General features: G+C 40.4%; 1 protein-coding gene across 1 annotated transcript; it reads left to right on the top strand.

The window, feature by feature from the left end:
- The first annotated feature begins 3,585 nt into the window (after positions 1–3,585).
- Positions 3,586–13,511, top strand: cdk5r1b (cyclin dependent kinase 5, regulatory subunit 1b (p35)). The gene is made up of 2 exons (XM_063003764.1): positions 3,586–3,857; positions 12,294–13,511. The coding sequence occupies exon 2, from the start codon at positions 12,512–12,514 to the stop codon at positions 13,424–13,426; it is 915 nt and encodes a 304-aa protein (XP_062859834.1). The 5' UTR covers positions 3,586–3,857; positions 12,294–12,511; the 3' UTR covers positions 13,427–13,511.
- Positions 13,512–21,983: the final 8,472 nt, after the last annotated feature.

The raw sequence follows: 21,983 nt of genomic DNA, 5'->3' as shown, positions 1-21,983 counted from the left end.
TAGTTACTCATTACACAAGATTCATCAGTTCACAAGTTTAATAACAAACACACTTGGACAATTTAGTATCTCCAATTCACCTCACTTGCATGTCTTTGGACTGTGGGAGGAAACCGGAGCTCCCGGAGGAAACCCACATGGACATGGGAAGAACATGCAAACTCCACACAGAAAGGACCTGGGGATCGAACCCAGGACCTTCTTGCTGTGAGGCGACAGTGCTACCCACTTAGCCACCGTGCCGCCCTAGCCACAAGATTATAAGTAAGATCGTGACTGGGTAATAAGGGAAATGGTGTAAATTAAAACTGGTTTGCTTTATACCACTGTCTCATACACTTGCCTTTATACATGTATGTGGGTGATCATCCATATAATCAAAATCCATGAAGCCTTTAATGAGCAGTTTTGTGAAAACAGTAGGTGCTGTAGCTTTTGTGAAGAATTGATTCAGCATAACACTGAAACTCATTAAGCTTTTTGGTATGACATATTTTATTGCCAGTGTTAGCTGAAACAACCAAACCCAGTAGTTGGTATTGCTCACAGAAATCTTAGGTTTGTGTACAGCTCTGCTCTATGTAAAGACTAGAACTCATGAAGCTTCCAACTTACAGTTCATGTGCAGCATGTGTTGCTTCTAAAGACAGTTTAAAAGTTGGTAGTAAGTGTTGCAACAGAGAATAGATAATTAGCTGGGTGCTATATATTTGTTAGTGAGCACTACTTCCAAATGTTTCTACTTCATAATAACAGCACTACAGATTTGCACTCTAATTGACCTTCTAAAAACATTGCATCTTATAATGTCATTTTAAAAGTCAATGAGCCCTTCAGGATGATTGATTCTAATGTCATTGTTTATGTATAGAGAATAATTGGCTGAATTCATGTAACCTGGTTTGAAGTTTGATTATGTGGTGCCTTCCAATGTATTGGTACCATGTTCAGGTTATATTCTTACTTGAATTACTTTAATTCATAACTGGCAACGAACTTTATTCAAGTTTTGAGGTGTTAATTTTGGGGCATGCCCCCTCACCCCAACCAATATTTTTATGTAGAAACCTGACCGGCCTACAGCACCGTTGGGCAGAGAATGAATTATACAGTGACAATTGGGGGTTGACTTGTATATATAACTTTTATGGACCACACCATACACATTTGCCTGTCCTTACTCCCATTATTAATTGCACTTCAGTTGCGCAAGCCAGAGAAGGCTCTGTATGTTAAAATTTTAACGTCATGTTTTACACACTTTGGTTACATTCATGACAGGACAGGTAGTTACTGATTACACAAGATTCATCAGTTCAAGTCTTTAAATTCAAACACAGTCATGGACAATTTTGTATCTCCAATTAACCTCACTTGCATGTTTTTATACTGTGGGAGGAAACCGAAGCTCATGGTGGAAACCCACGCAGACACGGCGAGAACATGCAAACTCCAAACAGAAAGGACCTGGACCACCCCACCTGGGAATCAAACCCAGGACCTTCTTACTGTGAGGCAACAGTGCTACCCACCGAGCCACCGTGCCGCCCTGTTGCTTATATAAGTTTGATAAATGCTACTATCAGCTGGTTTCTAAATTTTGTCTGAAGCTACAGTTTAGTTAATTAACAACCCCCTCCCCTGAACTGAGGGTCAGACTGCCCAGTCCCCCCTGTAACTGATCACAGAGGTAGTGTGATATCATAATTTACCGCAGTGCCACTGGGGCACCATTATTATTATTATTATAATTCTATAATACAGTAGAATAGAATGCCTTTATTTGTCATATATGCATATACAGATGTACAATACAACAAAATATTTTCTTCGCGTATCCCAGCTTGTTTGAAAGCTGGGGTCAGAGCACAGGGTCAGCCATCGTACGGCGTCCCTGGAGCAGAGAGGGTTAAGGGCCTTGCTCAAGGGCCCAACAGTGGCTGCATGGAAGAGCTGGTATTCAAACTCTCAACCTTTAAGTTGATAGCCCAATGCTATCAATTAAGTTGATAGCCCAATGCTCTACCCACTAGGCTACCACTGTCCCCTTATTATGCCCCTTATTATGATGATGATACAAAGCAGCTTTGTGTTGGTGTTTCGCCAATGAATAATTAATCAAAGCTGCAAAAATTGAAGAATGCATGTCTCCATGTAAATGAACTGTCAGTGATGGCTGTAGGCTGGTAGAACAAGGTAGGTGTTCATGATGAAGGGATTTGCTGTCATAGTGAAAAATTATATACAGTGGTACCTTGTAATTCAAAGTGCCCTAAACTCAAAATCTTTCGTTGAGAAATTTGTACCCCTAAACTGTACAGTAGACCCTTGGGTTACAAACGGTTAACCATACAAACATTTTGGGTTACAAATTATCTTTTTCAACTTAACGTACGAACAAATTTCGGATTACAAACAGAAATTCGTGAAACACGTGACGTCACAAACAAGTTAACTCCGACCGTCTCTCTCTCTCTCTCTCTCTCTCTCTCTCTCTCTCTCTCTCTCTCTCTCTCTCTCTCTATATATATATATATATATATATATATATATATACAGTATATACAGTGAGCGAACATTCGGACAGTGGACGGTGTTTTTTTGGTATTTTCTTTATATTTTGTTAAATTCAATATTAAAATGGCCTCAAAGAAGTTGCAGAGGAAGCGTAGTGCTGAGAAAATGAACAAATCTATTACTATTTGTTGTTGTATAATTACTCCTGCCAGTAGCTGTCACTGTGTATCAGACAGAGGGGACAGTGAGTGAAAGAGAAGAAGGAAATCGCTGAGTAAAGCGCTTTCTTTCGTGCAATTACACCTACAAAATACAACACTATTGAAATAAAGAAGGAGATAATAGAGAAATATGAGAGTTATTGTTGTTTCTGGTAGATACATTTTATTAAAAAAAAGAAGGAAATGTATTATGGTGTATGGTACAGCACATGTACTGTACTGAAATGTGATGTGTTTTTATGTACAGTACAGTACTACTGTGTATTGTTTATTATTGTTTATTACAGTAATGTCTATTCTATCATTTAAGATTTAAGGAAAAATATACTTGTATTTATAACAAATAAGACAATTTAGGACATTAGAAAGGTTAGGTAAGGGGTCTGGCACGGATTAATTCTATTTACATTATTTCTTATGGGAAAAATAGATTTAACTAACGAACATTTTGACTTAAGAACAGCCCTTCGGAACCAATTAAATTCATAAGTCAAGGGTCTACTGTATAAGTGTCAAAAACAACCCCATTATTTTACATAAGCCTAAAATATATGCAAGTCCACGGGACCATGGAACGCATTAACAGGTTTCCAGTACAAAAAAAATACCTTGAAACTCAACGCCACTCCCAGAACCAATTGACGTTAAGTTTCAAGGTACCACTGCACAGTACTTGGTCGTTCTGTGAAAAAGCAGAACTCTTGACCGAACACAGAGAGGCGCTGTATCACTGTTCCATCTCTTGTACAGCATCAGTGTGGGGAGGAGGAGAGGACCAATAGCGCTTCTACATGATGCATCCCACCATCTCAGCATCTCTACCCAACACTCACAGACAGCAGCAACATCCCCACATCACATCACATCACTGACCGCATGCCCGCACCTTCGCCCAAACCCGCGGCTGATTCTGTTTTTGGTTGGCATTTCTTCTACCTCTGGATTCATTTTTGTACACGGGTATGAAATCTCTTCAACAATGAGCTTCTACTGATACGGTTTTACTGGTGTGACCTGGATGCTCAGCCTCAGCGTTACGTAGGACACAGAGAAGCAGCCATTACTGCGGAGCTTGCGTGTTATTTATTTTTTTTACATCGTGCTGGGCGAAATCAAACGGTAAGTTTTACTGAATACATTTTTAATATCCAACAGCAGAAAGGAAACAAATGTTTTGCAATTGTCAATGCAAATTAATCCAATCGAATATATCAACAGGGCTTTACTTATTATTATTTAACATTCTTATTATTGTATTAGATTTCATTTCAAATAAGGTCTGTATGTAAACATTATGGATGGAACATCATGTACTAAACACACATGATGGGTGGATGGTGTCAAAATGATCGAACATCTACCATGTAGGATGAAAATACGCAGGCCTACACCCAGTAGTATATTTAAAGACGCGCAGTTTCAGAACCTTGGACAGCCGCACCTCACACCAAGATATAAAAATAACATAAAAATAATAACAAACAATGCAAATGGATTTAACAGAGAATAATGTTTCTAATGTTTCACATTTCTCTCATTGGATTGTTTGCTTTAATAAACAGGGACAGATCTTTTGTATTTTGCGCAATCAGACATTTAGATCATGTTCAGTCCCTCTTACAGTAGCGTAACTACACAGGGTGCGGGGGGGGGGGGGGGGGGGGGGGACAGGTGCACTGGGGCCCATGGCAGATGGGGGCCCCCCCACGACATGAACTCAACCACCCACCTCACTGCCCCCCCCATTGGCTGCAGGTATTATGCATGTATTATGGCAAGCCAAACAGGAAATATATATATACAGTGTATCACAAAAGTGAGTACACCCCTCACATTTCTGCAAATATTTCATTATATCTTTTCATGGGACAACACTATAGACATAAAACTTGGATATAAGTTAGAGTAGTCAGTGTACAACTTGTATAGCAGTGTAGATTTACTGTCTTCTGAAAATAACTCAACACACAGCCATTAATGTCTAAATGGCTGGCAACATAAGTGAGTACACCCCACAGTGAACATGTCCAAATTGTGCCCAAAGTGTCAATATTTTGTGTGACCACCATTATTATCCAGCACTGCCTTAACCCTCCTGGGCATGGAATTCACCAGAGCTGCACAGGTTGCTACTGGAATCCTCTTCCACTCCTCCATGATGACATCACGGAGCTGGTGGATGTTAGACACCTTGAACTCCTCCACCTTCCACTTGAGGATGCGCCACAGGTGCTCAATTGGGTTTAGTCCATCACCTTTACCTTCAGCTTCCTCAGCAAGGCAGTTGTCATCTTGGAGGTTGTGTTTGGGGTCGTTATCGTGTTGGAAAACTGCCAGTTTTCGAAGGGAGGGGATCATGCTCTGTTTCAGAATGTCACAGTACATGTTGGAATTCATGTTTCCCTCAATGAACTGCAGCTCCCCAGTGCCAGCAACACTCATGCAGCCCAAGACCATGATGCTACCACCACCATGCTTGACTGTAGGCAAGATACAGTTGTCTTGGTACTTCTCAATAGGGCGCCGCCACACATGCTGGACACCATCTGAGCCAAACAAGTTTATCTTGGTCTCGTCAGACCACAGGGCATTCCAGTAATCCATGTTCTTGGACTGCTTGTCTTCAGCAAACTGTTTGCTGGCTTTCTTGTGCGTCAGCTTCCTTCTGGGATGACGACCATGCAGACCGAGTTGATGCAGTGTGCGGCGTATGGTCTGAGCACTGACAGGCTGACCTCCCACGTCTTCAACCTCTGCAGCAATGCTGGCAGCACTCATGTATCTATTTTTTAAAGCCAACCTCTGGATATGACGCCGAACACATGGACTCAACTTCTTTGGTCGATCCTGGCGAAGCCTGTTCCGAGTGGAACCTGTCCTGGAAAACCGCTGTATGACCTTGGCCACCATGCTGTAGCTCAGTTTCAGGGTGTTAGCATTCTTCTTATAGCCCAGGCCATCTTTGTGGAGAGCAACAATTCTATTTCTCACATCCTCAGAGAGTTCTTTGCCATGAGGTGCCATGTTGAATATCCAGTGGCCAGTATGAGAGAATTGTACCCAAAACACCAAATTTAACAGCCCTGCTCCCCATTTACACCTGGGACCTTGACACATGACACCAGGGAGGGACAACGACACATTTGGGCACAATTTGGACATGTTCACTGAGGGGTGTACTCACTTATGTTGCCAGCTATTTAGACATTAATGGCTGTGTGTTGAGTTATTTTCAGAAGACAGTAAATCTACACTGCTATACAAGTTGTACACTGACTACTCTAAGTTATATCCAAGTTTCATGTCTATAGTGTCGTCCCATGAAAAGATATAATGAAATATTTGCAGAAATGTGAGGGGTGTACTCACTTTTGTGATACACTGTATATATATATATATATTTACATTTTCAGCATTTTGCAGACGCTTTTATCCAAAGTGACTTACAGTACTGTGACAGTATACAGTCTAAGCAATTGAGGGTTAAGGGCCATGCTCAAGGGCCCAACAGTGGCAACCTGGCAGTGGTGAGGCTTGAACTGCTAACCTTCTGATTACTGTTAATATGCATAATTAATCCCTTATAATAACTGATCTATCAGATATATATACAATGTCTTTCTAATCGCAGACCAATCAGATGTTTACGTTTTGCTGTTGCTTCCATCTTAAAGCTAGTGGTGCGTGACTCGCAAATCATGTCTTTTCCCACAGCAAAAAGTCACAACCTTTGCATAATGGAGATACAATTTCCAGGCACAGATCTAAACAATGAATCAAGCACTGATGACTTTTATTCTGCTTTGTCTTTGTTTGTTTGTTTGTTTATTAGGATTTTAATGTTTTACACTTTTTTGGTTACATTCATGACAGGAACGGTAGTCACTCATTACACAAGGTTCATCTGTTCACAAGGTTATATCGAACACACAGTCATGGACAATTTAGTATCTCTAATTCGCCTCATTTGCATGTCTTTGGACTGTGGGAGAAACCGGAGCTCCCGGAGGAAACCCACACGGACACGGGGAGAACATGCAAACCACACAGAAAGGACCCGGACCGCCCCACTTGGGAATAGAACCCAGGACCTTCTTGCTGTGAGGCGACAGTGCCTTTGTCTTTGTAAAGAATCGTCTCCATTAGTGGATTTAGCTTGGTAAGGGTCGTGTTGGGTCCAGCGCTGCCGGGGGATTCGAATATACGCGACAAATCGCATATCCATTTCAGGGCAACACACATTCAGACATTTACATACTTCACAAATTCAGAGCTAATTTAAAGCAGCCATAGTATCATGAGGCAATCGCAGTACCACTTGCGTGGACACAAGAAGAATCCGCGTAAGTTTCCTCCGGGTGCTCCAGTTTCCTCCCACCGTCCAAAGACATGCAAGTGAGGTGAATTGGAGACACTAAATTGTCTGAGACTGTGTTCGATATAACCTTGTGTGGTGAGTAACTACCGTTCCTGTCATGAATGTAACCAAAGTGTAAAAACATGACGTTAAAATCCTAATAAACAAACAAACAAACAAACATACTCACAAACCCAGAGCTAATTTAAAGCAGCCATAGTATCACGAGGCAATCGCAGTACCACTTGCATGGACACAGGAAGAATATGCAAAACTCCTCACGGATGCCCAGTGACCTGAAGCAAGGATCAAATCCAGGTCCACTGGATGAGTGTTGCTGTGTGGCTAAGTGGGTATCACTGTCGCCTCACAGCAAGAAGGTCCTGGGTTCGATCCCCAGGTGGGGCGGGTTCGATCCCTGGGTCCTTTCTGTGTGGAGTTTGCATGTTCTCCCCGTGTCCATGTGGGTTTCCTCCGGGTGCTCCGGTTTCCTCCCACAGTCCAAAGACATGAACTGGAGACATCAAATTGCCCGAGACTGTGTTCGATATAACCTTGTGAACTGATGAATCTTGTGTAACGAGTAACTACTGTTCCTGTCATGAATGTAACCAAAGTGTAAAACATAATGTTAAAATTCTAATAAACAAACAAACCTGCTGTAGCTGCACCTGCAACATTATACGACCCCCTAAACGGAAAAATAAGTAAATAAATAAATAGTTTAATAAATAAATGCATTTTAATTAGCATGATTAAATAGTGGATATCAAACACAGGCTGAGCATTTATCACACATCAAGCCTTCATACCTTAGCTGATCCTAGACCATTTCTTCAAGGTATTTTTCAAGAATAAATGAACTAATATAATAAGTAAATAATTACATAAGACATTAATGCACAATAATACATTACGGCAATGCAGTAGCAGAGCTTAAAGAGTGGGTGCCACAAAGCAATCAGGGTCCTGGGGACTTAGGTTTGACTTTCGCCCCGAATTGTCTTTCTATGTGTGCATAGATTTTCTTTGTTTTTGGTTTTCTCCCATCACCTGTACATGTAGAAGGTGGATTGGCTACTTTAAATTGTCCCTACTGTGAATGTGTAACATTAAAACCACCTCATTGTTTCTACACTCACTGTCCATTTTATCAGCTCCACTTACCAAATAGAAGCACTTTGTAGTTCTACAATTACTGACTGTAGTCCATCTGTTTCTCTGCATGTTTTGTTAGCCCCCTTTCATGCTGTTCTTTATTGGTCAGGACCCCCACAGGACCACTACAGAGCAGGTATTTTTTGGGTGGTGGATCATTCTCAGCACTGCAGTGACACTGACATGGTGGTGGTGTGTTAGTGTGTGTTGTGCTGGTATGCAGTGCTGAGAATGACCCACCACCTAAATGATACCTACTCTATAGTGGTCCTGTGGGGGTCCTGACCATTGAAGAACAGGGTGAAAGCAGGTTAAAAAGGTATGTAGAGAAATAGATGGACTACAGTCAGTAATTGTAGAACTACAAAGTGCTCCTATATGGTAAGTGGAGCTGATAAAATGGACAGTAAGTGTAGAAACAACAACATACTAAATACTATTAACATTACCCACTATTTATTCAAACTCTCTTTCAATATTAACAAAAAATATTAAACCTTAACATTTTACAGTGAGGTGTGAAACACATTTAGACCACACAAAGCACCATATAAATATGGATATGTTGTGCATATATCAGATGTAGGAGCTGTGACAACCAACCACATTCTGCTGTTTAGTTCCATCCTCAAATAGGCATGACATTTAGAGTACCAAATAATGGAATCTTGCTTTAGGCAATGAGAAGGATTCCTGATAGAGATCTGTGCATGGAATTTAACATGGAGATTTGATTGTATCAGATTGTTATTTCAAAACAACTCCCCAGAGATTTTATTATCTGGAAATTTATTTCTTTTAATAACTGTGTGTGCCATGTTAAAGGCTTTTATGTTTTGTCTAAGGCCATGTTGATTTATTTCACTAGTTAATTATTTAGACAGATTAGTTTTAACATATTCTTTTATTATTTTAAGGGGTACAAATGTAATTCTGGTGCCAGTGTAAATATAAAGTCCACCAATATAAATAAACTACATTTATTTATTCTATTTATGGTCCTCTTCTAGCTGGGTGTAGGACAGGAATACCCGCAATCGCTGAGATTTAAACTTGGATAGTAGAGGTGGTGGGCTAACGTAATAGACCAATACACCACCCGAGCTCCCATAAATAATCATTAATAATATAAAAAGAAAGATATAATATACAGGTAGGGAGGCGTTTTGCCGGCGTGCGTCTCCGTGGGAAGGGGGGATTGCTGAGGCCCTGTGATGGATTAGCGCTCAGTCCTGGGTATTCTGCAAACACCCATTGTTTTCCATTGGAACCGGACCTGCCATGACCCTGACCAGGATAAAACAAACAAAAAAATGATCTACGGTTTATTTTATGACTTCAGAAAAAAACATTTCATTTAGCTTCTGTGACATAGTCTGGTTTTGTACTGGCAAGAAGCTTAGTGTATTTTTACCTAAACCAGTATTTAAATAGAAAGCATACTCATTCCAGTAGTTTTGTTGTCACAGCTGAAAGATGTCAGGTTAGATTCATCAAAAAAATTACGCGTTTAGGGTCAATTAGAAGTCCAGTTCTCAATCCATTATGCATGAACACAACCTTCACTCTGCTGGAATGGGTTTAAGTGTTGACTCAGCATGCTGGATTTAGACACTATAGGACCAAAAGTATTTGGACGCCCGCTCTGTAGTGGGGCTGACGTCAGTGCTCTGTGCAGGCCTCTGGATTTTTATAGACCTTGCTTTATGCAGAGGGGCACAGTCATGCTGGAACAGAAAAAAGGCCTTCCTTAAGCATATGAGTTCCTTTACATATTAATGAATAAATTTTATATAATTGAATTTAGACCTGTTAGAAATTTGTGTAGCAAAAACAGTTGCTGTTGCTAATTATAAAGATATAAGTACAGCATTGCTGGTTTTACAGACAAACCGGGTTGAAGATACAGTATATAATTATTAAATAAAAAATGTAGTACCCTTTCAATAGTTGGATTAATTATTTTCAGTTGTTCTTGGCATACACACTGATCAAGCATAACATTATGACCTCCTTCCCAACTGACTGGTCTGTGGCTATGTAGCCCCATATGCAACAATCTGAGTTGCACTGTGTATTCTGACACCTTTCTATCAGAACCAGCATTAACTTCTTCAGCAGTGTGAGCTACAGTAGCTCGTCTGTTGGATCGGACCACACGGGCCAGCCTTCGCTCCCCACGTGCATCAGTGAGCCTTGGCTGCCCATGACCCTGTCGCCAGGTTAACCACTGTTCCTTCATTGGACCACTTTTTATGGATACTGACCACTGCAGACCGGGAACACTCCACAAGAGCTGCAGTTTTGGAGATGCTCTGACCCATTTTTCCTGCTTCTAACACATCAACTTTGAGGATAAAATGTTCACTTGCTGCCTAATATATCCCACCCACTAACAGGTGTTGTGATGAAGAGATAATCAGTGTTAATCACTTCACCTGTCCGTGGTCATAATGTTATGCCTTGTCGGTGTATTTACTTAATATTACCACACATATATTTTGACATATATATCTTCAAAAGGCACAAAAGAGAACATTACAAAGTAACATTGCTGAAAATGCCACTTTATGGGTTGCATACTTAACCCAGCAATCCCAACAAGCTGAACCCATAAACTGGGACGCAAATAAAACAGCATTTTTAAAGTCATATTGCCATGGGAATACATACATCCAACATAAATTAGCTTAATATTCCTCTGGACCATCATGAGACATCAGAACTGTGTCAGCAGACTTTGGTTCCAGTGTATTTCTCCAAAATATACTTCCATAATGGGTGTTTTGGTTATAAAGGGTAGCAAGCGCTCAAGACATAGTTCCAGATTCTCTTGTACTGTATGTGTTCGGCTGGCAGGAGATCTGGGGACTGTGAAGGTCACCAGTAAAAAATGTAAACACATGGCAGCTTTTAATAAGATTTTAATGATTTGGAAAACTGTTTTCCTTCTGTAAAAAAAAAAAGAGTGGAACACTGTCCAAAGAAACCTAATAATTTGAGTTTATTTAGTTTGTTTAACAAAATTGTGGGTTTTCTGCCACAGAATCCATTTTTAATACAGTCCACATCATGTCGATAGGGTTAAAGTCAGGAATGGAAAAGCCATTCCAAAAAAAATCATTTTAGCCTGATTTACATTTCTTTAAAATCCCCTTTTATTATGTTGTACAGTGGTACCTTGTAACTCAACGCCCCTAACTCAAAATCTTTTAAACTCAACGCCCTTCGTCGAGAAATCTGTGCCCTTAAACTCAACGTTTCCCTTAAACTCAACATGCTTAGTTTGTTTTTTAAAAATGTATTTATTTAATTTCAAATTAACAATGAACAGTCACTGTGTTCAGCGCTCGACATATGAGATGAATCTGCATTTGTGTGGAATAATCGTCAGATTCACTCTGAAAACTCCACATGTATCTGTGTTTAGCTGGATTTTCCTCACTGTTTCACTTTTAAACTTGTGTTACAGCTCGGGGTTCTGAGAAACTGTAAGAATCAGCTTTTTATTTCAGTGTTTTTATATTATATTTGTGTTATTTTCAGTGTATAAGTGTCAAAAACAACCACATTAGTAGCCTAAAATATATATAATTCCATGGAACGCATTAACAGGTTTCCCATACATCCTTATGGGAAAAAATACCTTGAAACTCAACGCCACTCCCAGAACCAATTGATGTTGAGTTTCAAGGTACCACTGTATTTTTAATTGTATTTTACTTGTATTATTTTCTCTGTCAGCAAAACAGAACTAGACCATAACACTGCCACCATAATGCTTGGTGCAGCAGTGCTGGGTTTGAATGCCTCATCTTTTCTTCTCCAAACATAATTCTGTTTATTATGGTTCTTCTCAAGAATCTCTCTTTGTCCATGTTATTAAATTCAAGCTTTAACCAGGCTTAAAGGTGTAGATTTTGTAAAACAGCACATTTTTAAAGCAAATTAGGGGTCAACTGGGCCTGCTCAGCATTTTGTCTGAAAGTAACTGCCACTCACGCCTTCTATCAATAATGTGTGTTCTTCATTTCTTACAGGCGTTGCGGCTGAAGACTGAAAAACAAGGAGCTTCCTTAGACATTATATACGCAGACACTTGTTCTTCAGCCTGAGCACCGATTCATATTTTGATGCCGACCATACACTGAGCCTGGTGTCTGGGTCTCCAGTTTAGGAAGCAGTGAGGCAAGACCCTCAGCTCCACTACCAGGCGATTCTGTGCAATTAGAGAGTCTACACTTCCATCTTTGGCATTATGGGAACCGTCCTGTCACTCTCTCCTAGCTACAGGAAGGCTGCACTGTTCGAGGATGGCCCAGCCACAGTGGGCCCTTACACGGCTGTCCAAAACAGCAAGAATGCCAAGGATAAGAACTTGAAGCGCCACTCGCTCATCAGCGTGTTACCATGGAAGCGGATAGTAGCTGTTTCAGCCAAGAAAAAGGGCTCTAAGAAAGTGCAGCCTAACACCACCTACCAGAACAATGTCACCCACCTGAACAACGAGAATCTCAAGAAGTCGCAGTCCTGTGCCAACCTCTCTACGTTCACCCAGGATCAATCAAGCCCCTCCAACCAAGGCTCGAAAAGCTCCAACAATGTGGCCTCGTCTGTCAAGAAAGCACCTCTGTCCAACTCTAACGTGGCACCTGGAACGCCCAAGAGGGTGATTGTCCAGGCCTCCACCAGTGAGCTGCTGCGCTGCCTGGGTGAATTTCTGTGCAGGAGATGCTACAGACTTAAGCACCTCTCCCCCACCGACCCAGTGTTATGGCTACGCAGCGTGGATCGTTCACTGCTGCTGCAAGGCTGGCAGGACCAAGGTTTCATCACCCCGGCCAACGTTGTCTTCGTTTACATGCTCTGTCGGGACGTAGTGTCTTCAGAAGTTGCCACAGAACATGAGCTGCAGGCGGTGCTTCTTACCTGCCTCTACTTGTCTTACTCCTACATGGGGAACGAGATCTCCTACCCTTTGAAGCCATTTCTGGTAGAAAGCTCCAAGGAAACATTCTGGGACCGCTGCCTGTCCATAATCAACCTGATGAGCGCCAAGATGCTGCAGATCAACTCGGACCCGCACTACTTCACCCAGGTCTTCGCAGACCTTAAGAACGAGAGCCAGAAGGAGGAGGAGAGGAGCCGTTTACTCATTGGGCTGGACCGGTGAGGGAAAGTTGAAGTTGGTTTCCACCCTAGTCTGGCATTTTTAATGGGATTCTATACAAGAATGAGCAAAAGTTGGAAGAAACAGAAGACTGGAATCTGTATATTGAAAATGTCTTCAGTGTTTTTGAGTAAGAATATGAAATCTCTGCTGCTGTCCTAAAATATTTACAAATATGAAAACCTGAATTATAACTGTTAGATCTTCCAGTGTAATGAAGACGGAAGCTTAACAACAAAAATGCCAGACCTGGGTGGACCAAGTAGTCTCATTTTCAAAATCGTCTACAAAAAGACTTTAAAAAGATCAAAAACAGGAGAAAAAACAACAAACAAACAATCAGTAGTAGTAGGAACACCAGTATTCATACAAGTATGAATGTTAGAGGTTTGAAGCATCTACTGGTTTGGAGTGCACTGCCTTTTGTGCCAGACTTGCCCACCGCTGATGTTAAAGACTGAGACTGTGGATGCTCACCATATGATACTGGAGCCACTTTGACTCTAGTGGTGGTTTGTCTAAATATGTCGAGAAGAAGTAAGAGGTCCAGCGAGACGTATATTTTATGGATATTTGTAGACACCGTTCCTGGATGCCACACTTGGAACACTTGGATGATTTTTAAACACATCAGCACTGCACAGTGGGCTTTAATGAGTTGGGTACACTGATACAAAAGACCTGCTTTATTTTCATCAATCTAGAATTAAGTTCTACCCCTCTGTGCAACTCTGGGGGCTTTCTTTATTATTAAGTTTCTTTTTTTGTACTCGGGATTGTATCCGGATGCATGCGTTCCATGCGATTTGTATGGTGTTTTAAGGTAAAATATTTTATTTACTAATTTTCATCGCGTCTCTAGAACCGACCGCATCCGCAACAAGGAAATGTCGTTTAAACGAAGCGAATCTAGTTTATTTAGCAATGCTTGCTACAGTGAGCCATGATCGTACAAAGTATCTTTTGTTGTTTCGTGTCACAATGTGTCACCGTCTAGTTTGAAAGCGAATCCATGTAGACGAAATCAATTTTAATGTATATTTTGCAAATCTAGTGCCATACCTTTGATGAAAATCACATAGGTCTGAGAAACACACCAAAGGGGGGGGTTAACTATGTCTGAAACGGTTCGGTCATTTGAAATATATTTAATCAGTCTTAATTTATTGCTGTTTATTTATTCTCAGCACTTCCACTGTATTTATAATGGTTTATTAATAACGTATTGTGTAAAATACTGGTACAATGGCTACTTCTGCGTGTAGCATTTAGATGTAGGTGATTTGTGGCAAACTTTATTACCTTTGGTGGAAATGAAGATTGATGGTTGACGCATTCGAAGGATATTACATCCGATAGCTTGATTATAAACCATTTTTAAATCTGAGCATCACCAGGGGTTTCATTTGAGACCGATTTCTCTTTTTTTTTGCTCTGCATTTGTTAACTGCTGAGATGTTCCACATATCATAACAGGACGTTGATGTCATATTTGGTTATATAATGTCACCAGAAATAAATGCTGAACATCTTTATAAGCCTAATAATAAAGAGGTGCACTGGATGAGATAAGGACAGGGAGTGAGAGGTCAGTGTTTGACCATTGTCTATATAAGCAGAATATAATTTTTCATAATGCTTATAAATATGGATCACTGGGCTCCCCAAGAGGCACAACAACAGAGGTACAGTGTTAAAGTGGCTTATCAGTTCAAGATTAAGAGTTCAGTCCTAGAGGATTCTGTAGCTATCCTGGCCAGCCTTGCTTTTTTGTATCTCCATCCCTTCCTATCTGTGAGCTTGTGTATACATAAAAGCTGGAAGTCCAAAATATCACAATTGGTGCCGCTTTCTGCTGCTTTCTGTCTGCCGTATCAAGAATTCAACAACTATTCAATATCAGGCATCACTGAGCTCATTTACAGATACAAGATTGGGGGTGTATTCTTGTGTCTCTAAGAAAGCACATGTTAGCCCTTAATCTAACTGCAAAAATTTTAAGTATGGCAAGTGTGTTTGCCATATAATTTGGAGAATGATCCTTTTAGGAGTCTAAGAGAGCATAATTACCCCTGCTTAGTGGGTGGAAGTGATAACAGTCCTATCTACCCTATCATTGTAGAGGTAGACAATATGTGATCAGGGTATCTTGTGTAATTATGGCATTGTATGAGGGGCATTTTAAATGAGCAATGATTGGCTTTATGTGGCCCTCAGTTTTCCCAAATGATCCATGTGGCACTAGTCAATGCCTAGTGTCTGTGAGTTTAGATATACACAGTAGAGTGGTTAGTACACTCATCCAAGCCTGTTTCTAAAGGAAGCATGTGTTAGCCCTCATCCTCCCAGGTCTATATAAGCAAATTATAATTTTTTTATAATGCTTATAAATATGGATCACTGGGCTCCCCAGGAGGCACAACAACAGAGGTACAGTGTTTGACTTATCATTTGAGGATTAAGAGTTCCAGAGGATTTGGTAGCTATCCCTGCCAGAATTGAAATGGAAAAAATTGCATTCCTGTATCTCCATCCCTTCTAATGCGTGAGCTTATGTAAACATAAAAGCTGAAAGTTCAAGAAATCACGATTGGCGCTGCTGTCTATGTCTGTTGTTTCAGGAATGCAACAACTATTCAATCTCGAGCATCACTGAGCTCATTTACATATACGATGTTGGGGGTGGATTCTTGTGTCTCTGAGAAAGCACGTGTTAGCCCCCAGTCTTACTGCAAATATTAAATAGAGCAAGTGTTAGCCGTATAATTTGGTAAATGATCCCTTTAGGAGTCTAAGAGAGCATAATTGCCCCTGCTTAGTGGATGGGAGTGATAGCACTCCGACCCCCCCTGTCAATGTAGAGGTGGACAATATGTGATCAGGGTATTCAGCGTAATTATGGCATTGCAGAGGAGCGATTTGAAATAAGCAATGATTGGCTTTATGTGGCCCTCAATACTCCCAAATCGGTAGAGACTCAATTGCAAAATTTGGGCAGAGCAATCTTTGAGATCCTTATATTACAAAAGGGGTATTTTGCATCCTTTTCCTGTAGGTTGCATAAAGAGTGAGGAAAAAAGTCTGGTCTAAAGTCCTAGGTTTAAAAAGATGCACTTGCCAACACAGCCTGGAGTCCAAGAGAGCATAATAGGGTCTGCTTGCTGGTTGGAAGAGATGTCTTCTTATTAATCCTGTTCTCCCAATAATCTGCATGCCACTAGTCAATGTCTAGTGTCCAGTGTGAGTTTGGGTATGCACAGTAGGGTGGTTGGCACACTCATCCAAGCGTATTCCTAAAGGAAGCACATGTTAGCCGTCATCCTCACAGGTTGGTAGCTGTTGTGATATATAGGGAAGTGGGTAAGAACTGGCAGCAACTCAAGCGCAGAAAATGAGGGAAATTATACAAATACCTGGCAACCTACAAAGAAATATTCCAAATTTCCATCCTTGCAATAGACTGAATCTTTATCAAATGAGGAGTTTAAGATCAAATTTCCGCTCCTGGTACATCTCAGCAGTAATAATGCATGCTTTCTTTCAGTACTTAGGTACTACTTTACAGACTTAGACAAAAATGGTACTTATCATATAAGCAGACATTGTCCTTTATTCCTGTACAGTATGTTCGTATACACCATGTTGGCAATTTTCTAATATTTTATAGAGAGCCCCAAACCACTAATGCGTGTAAATGGAATAGAATAAAAACCGAATCAGCATGTGATGTGCTGCATTGCTGTGTGAGACAGAGGGCATACCGGAATGAAGAGCAGGAAATGCAGGGCGCTAATGGGGTTTTAAATGTGCAATGAGTAGCATCGAGACATGCACTATTTCCTCCAGATGAAATAAAGTGTAAATAAGAGACTGAAGGGGGTTCTGGATATCACACAGAGGACGAGGCTTTTACTGCCTGCTTGACATCAGCTGCCACCCATCACGACAACGTGCCATTTTTTTTCCTTTTACATCTCGTACTAGTTAGTTGTAAAAACCTAAAAAAAACCACAAAACAATCAAAACCTAAAAAATGACACAAAGTATTTTTCAGCATATTTTCACATTTCTGTTTAGAACAAAAAAGGAAAGGCTCTCTCAATGACTGCATGTGTGCGTGAGACTGAGAGTTCATCTGTACAGAGGAGGGTTTAAGTTTTCCGTTCGTATTATTTGGGAACGGGGACAGCAGCGCAGGGCAATGCTTTTAAACAAAAATAACACGGGTTAATGATGCCCTGCTGGGTGGGCAGGGTGCTAAACTGTTACGAGTACTTTCTTTTAGAAGAAAAAAAACAAAGCCGTTGCTGTAAAAGATCTGCTGTTTTTCAGTTTGGTTCAATTTTTATTTACTTTTGTACTGTGTTGAAGAAAAGGCACTGATTGTTTTAAGATGCACAAGAGTGTCGCTGTCTTTCTTTCTGTTTTCTGAATATAAGCTACAACTTGCTTATCTGATTTCTTCATTAAAATGAAACCTTTGACAACTTTAAGCATTTAAGAACCGCATTTTTTCTTTAAAAGATGGCTATTTTTTAGAGAACAAGCACATTTAGCTATTTACGGTATCAGAAAAGGTTGTGTAATGACAAGGGATTGCATTGATTTATTAATCATTTTCAGTAACCAGTAAGTTATGCTAATAACCTGGTTATTCTCTGTGGCGAAACAGTAGCATTTTAAATACAAAATAATTTTAATTAATACACCTCTAACAGCAGATAAGCACAAAATAGCTAGTAGAATTATGGCATAAGAGGTAAGTGGTGGAGACCACTAGTGAACATGCTTTTATTTAGCATTTCTACCATATAGTTTTCATTACATCATATAAGCAGATAATCTGTATGACGAATGCAGGTGGGTTTGATTTACTCACCAGACTGATCAGCCATAACATTATGACCACCTCCTTGTTTCTACACTCATTGTCCATTTTATCAGCTCCACTTACCATATAGAAGCACTTTGTAGTTCTACAATTACTAACTGTATTTCATCTGTTCATACTTTTTGCCTGATTTCACCCTGTTCTTCAATGGTCAGGACCCCCACAGGACGACCACAGAGCAGGTTTTATTTAGGTGGTGAATTATTTTTAGCACTGCAGTGACACTGACATGGTGGTGGTGTGTTAGTGTGTGTTGTGCTGGTATGAGTGGATCAGACACAGCAGCGCTGCTGGAGTTTTTAAATATCATGTCCAGTCATTGTCCACTCTATTAGACACTCCTACCTAGTTGGTCCACCTTGTAGATGTGAAGTCAGAGACAATCGCTCATCTATTGCTGCTGTTTGAGTTGGTCATCTTCTAGACCTTCATCAGTGGTCACAGGACGCTGCCCATGGGGTGCTGTTGGCTGGATATATTTTTGGTCGGTGGACTATTCTCAGTCCAGCACTGACAGTGAGGTGTTTTCAAAAACTCCATCAGCACAGCTGTGTCTGATCCACTCATACCAGCACAACACACACTAACACACCACCACATTGTCATTGTCACTGCAGTGCTGAGAATGATCCACCACCCAAATAATACCTACATTGTGGTGGTCCTGGGAGAGTCCTGACCATTGAAGAACAGCATGAAAGGGGGCTAACAAAGCATGCAGAGAAACAGATGGACTACAGTCAGTAATTGTAGAACTACAAAGTGATTCTATATGGTAAGTGAAGCTGATAAAATGGACAATGAGTGTAGAAACAAGGAGGTGGCTTTAATGTTATGGCTGATTGGTGTATATAGTGGTCTCAGTGAAAATACTTTTATCGAATATAGATTATAGACTCAGCATCATATAAAAAACAACAACAAAAATCTATATTTGTGAATTCAGAACTCTGCACCTGTTTAGAGTGACTGTTGGGTCCTTTATTAACGTCCTTTCTAAAACTCTTCTTGCCCAGGTGTCCAATTTGGCTGGACTGCCAATTCTACTGCCACTGTTTTAAAATAATGAAAACACCGTGGTCCAGAAACCACTTAAATCCTTACTTATTATTATTTTTTATATCCCTGATCTGTGTTTTGTCACTGGTCCTTATAGACCCATATGTGCGCCTTCAAAATATGTGCAATCAATTCAACAGCAGGTGGACTTCAACTGAGTTCAAGATACATCTCAATAAATAATTAAAGCAAACAGGATGCATCTGACCACAACTTTAAGTGCCACAATTTGATTGTAATTTATTTTCCAAAAAATGTTTTAAAACTGTGTCTTTTATTATGGGTGATTTAATGTAGATTGATGGGTAAAATAGAAGTTATATCCTTTCAAAATCAAATGTACAACACACTAAAGAGCACAAAATGTCAAGGGGTCTGATACTTCCTAAATCCACTGTATGAGAGGTATTAAAATCTAGAATCCTACTGATTACCTATCTTCTACTTAACTGCCAGGTGTGATAACAGATTTACCAACTAGTTACATTAACATTTAGCTAGCAGTTATGAAAAAATCCAATACGAGATTTACATTCAATGTCGGGACTTGAACACCTTTATGTAGATTATACTTTAAAATGGGCAAAATAGAACCAGCATTACTAAAACAATGCCAATAGAATTTATTGTGTGAATGTTATTACTCTTGGATTCTCTGGGTTGGAATACTGGGGAGTATTTAAAGTATTTACAGTTATGATGTATTACCCGGAACGTAATTATTTCTAAAACAATGATTAATGTGAGTAATACAGTAATCCAGCTATTCATAATTCTTAACAATCCCACCTTCTCTCATTTATGTTAATCTCTGCTTGTTTGATTTTAATATACTGTATAATTAGTACATTTAATGAACTATTTCAGTTGAATAGCTGGATCATTTCTTCACAATCAATTTACTGCTGTCTCAAACATAATTTATCTTGGGCGTGATTCATTCCAGCACTTTCATTTTCTCAGAAATGAACCATTAGTCACTGTGACATAACGTATTACCATGAATCCAAACCGCTATTATGGTAAATCATTGAAAAACCCGACTAAACAGGAGAATTTCCAAGCCCTGTAAAGTACATTTATCATCAGTTTAATATTTTATTCATAAATGTATTCAGACCTTCAGTTCAATACTCTGTCGAAGCCCCTTTGGATATATTGGCTGTATGATTCAATACATTGTTGTGTTGAAAGGTGAACTGTCATTCTGTCATTTAACTACAGTTAGCCATCTCTCAATTCTTATTTGGTTGGACTGCCAACTCTTGGGAGGTTAAAGCTTGTGCTAAACTTCTTTTACTTTTTAGGAATTTAATGTCATGTTTTACCCACTTTGATTACATTCATGACAGAACAGGTTTGTTTGTTTATTAGGATTTTAACGTCATGTTTTACACTTTGGTTACATTTATGACAGGAACGGTAGTCACTCATTACACAAGGTTTATCAGTTCACAAGGTTATATCGAACACGGTCATGGACGATTTCGTATCTCCAATTCACCTCACTTGCATGTCTTTGGACTGTGGGAGGAAACCGGAGCACCCGAAAGAAACCCACACGGACGCGAGGAGAACATGCAAACTCCACACAGAAAGGACCCGGACCGCCCACCTGGGGATCGAACCCAGGAGACAGAACAGGTGGCTACTTGTTACACAAGATTCACCAGTTCATAAAAGTTTAATGTCAAACAGTCATGGACAATTTTGTTTCTTTAATTCACCTCACTTGCATGTCTTTGGACTGTGTGAGAAAACCAGAGCTCCTGGAGGAAACCCATGCAGACACATGAAAACTCCACACAAAAAGGACCCGGACCGCCCCACCATGAGGATTGAACCCAGGACCTTCTTGCTGTGAGGTGACAGTGCTACCCACTGAACCACCGTACCGCCCCTTAAACTTCTTTTGTTCTTTTCGTTGAATTCATTACTTTCACTGAGCCAAAAGTGCATTTGTGAGGTTAGGCACTGATATCAGGCAGTTCCTTCTTCCTAGAAGTTCCAGGTCAGACCAGTTGTTCCACATGAACAGCAGCAAACCATTTTTTTAAATGGTTGCTAGTTGTACATAAGCATCAACAAGCTAAAACCAGAAAGTGCCTTCCCCAAACTGTTTCCACAAAATCAAGTCACTTTATTATGTGGCACTGTGGGCAGCACGGTGGTCCGGTGGGTAGCACTGTCACCCCACAGCAAGAAGGTCCTGGGTCCAATTCCCAGGTGGAGCGTTCCGGATCCTTTATTTGTGGAGTTTGCATGTTCTCCCCGTGTCTGTGTGGGTTTCCTCCGGGAGCTCTGGTTTCCTCCCACAGTCCAAAGACATGCAATCAGGTTAATTGGAGATACTAAATTGTTAAATAATTTTTTCACTTTCTCCCCCTTTTCTACCTTTAAGCGCCTCCAATTGCCCGATTGCGTCGTGCTTCCTCTCCATCAATGCCGATCCCCGCTCTGATTTAGGAGAATGAAGCTAACCCATGCCCCCTTCGACACGTGGGCAGCAGCCATGCGCATTTTGTCACCTACATTTTGACGAGTGCAGTGCGGATCAGCACTGTGTACGGAGAGACACACCCTGACAGCACTCCCGTCTCTGTGCAGACG

Source organism: Trichomycterus rosablanca, chromosome 10 (assembly GCF_030014385.1).
Source record: "Trichomycterus rosablanca isolate fTriRos1 chromosome 10, fTriRos1.hap1, whole genome shotgun sequence".
In the NCBI taxonomy this organism is placed as follows: domain Eukaryota; kingdom Metazoa; phylum Chordata; class Actinopteri; order Siluriformes; family Trichomycteridae; genus Trichomycterus; species Trichomycterus rosablanca.
The sequence above is the reverse complement of the archived record's forward strand: the minus strand, read 5'-3'. Positions and strand labels throughout refer to the sequence as shown.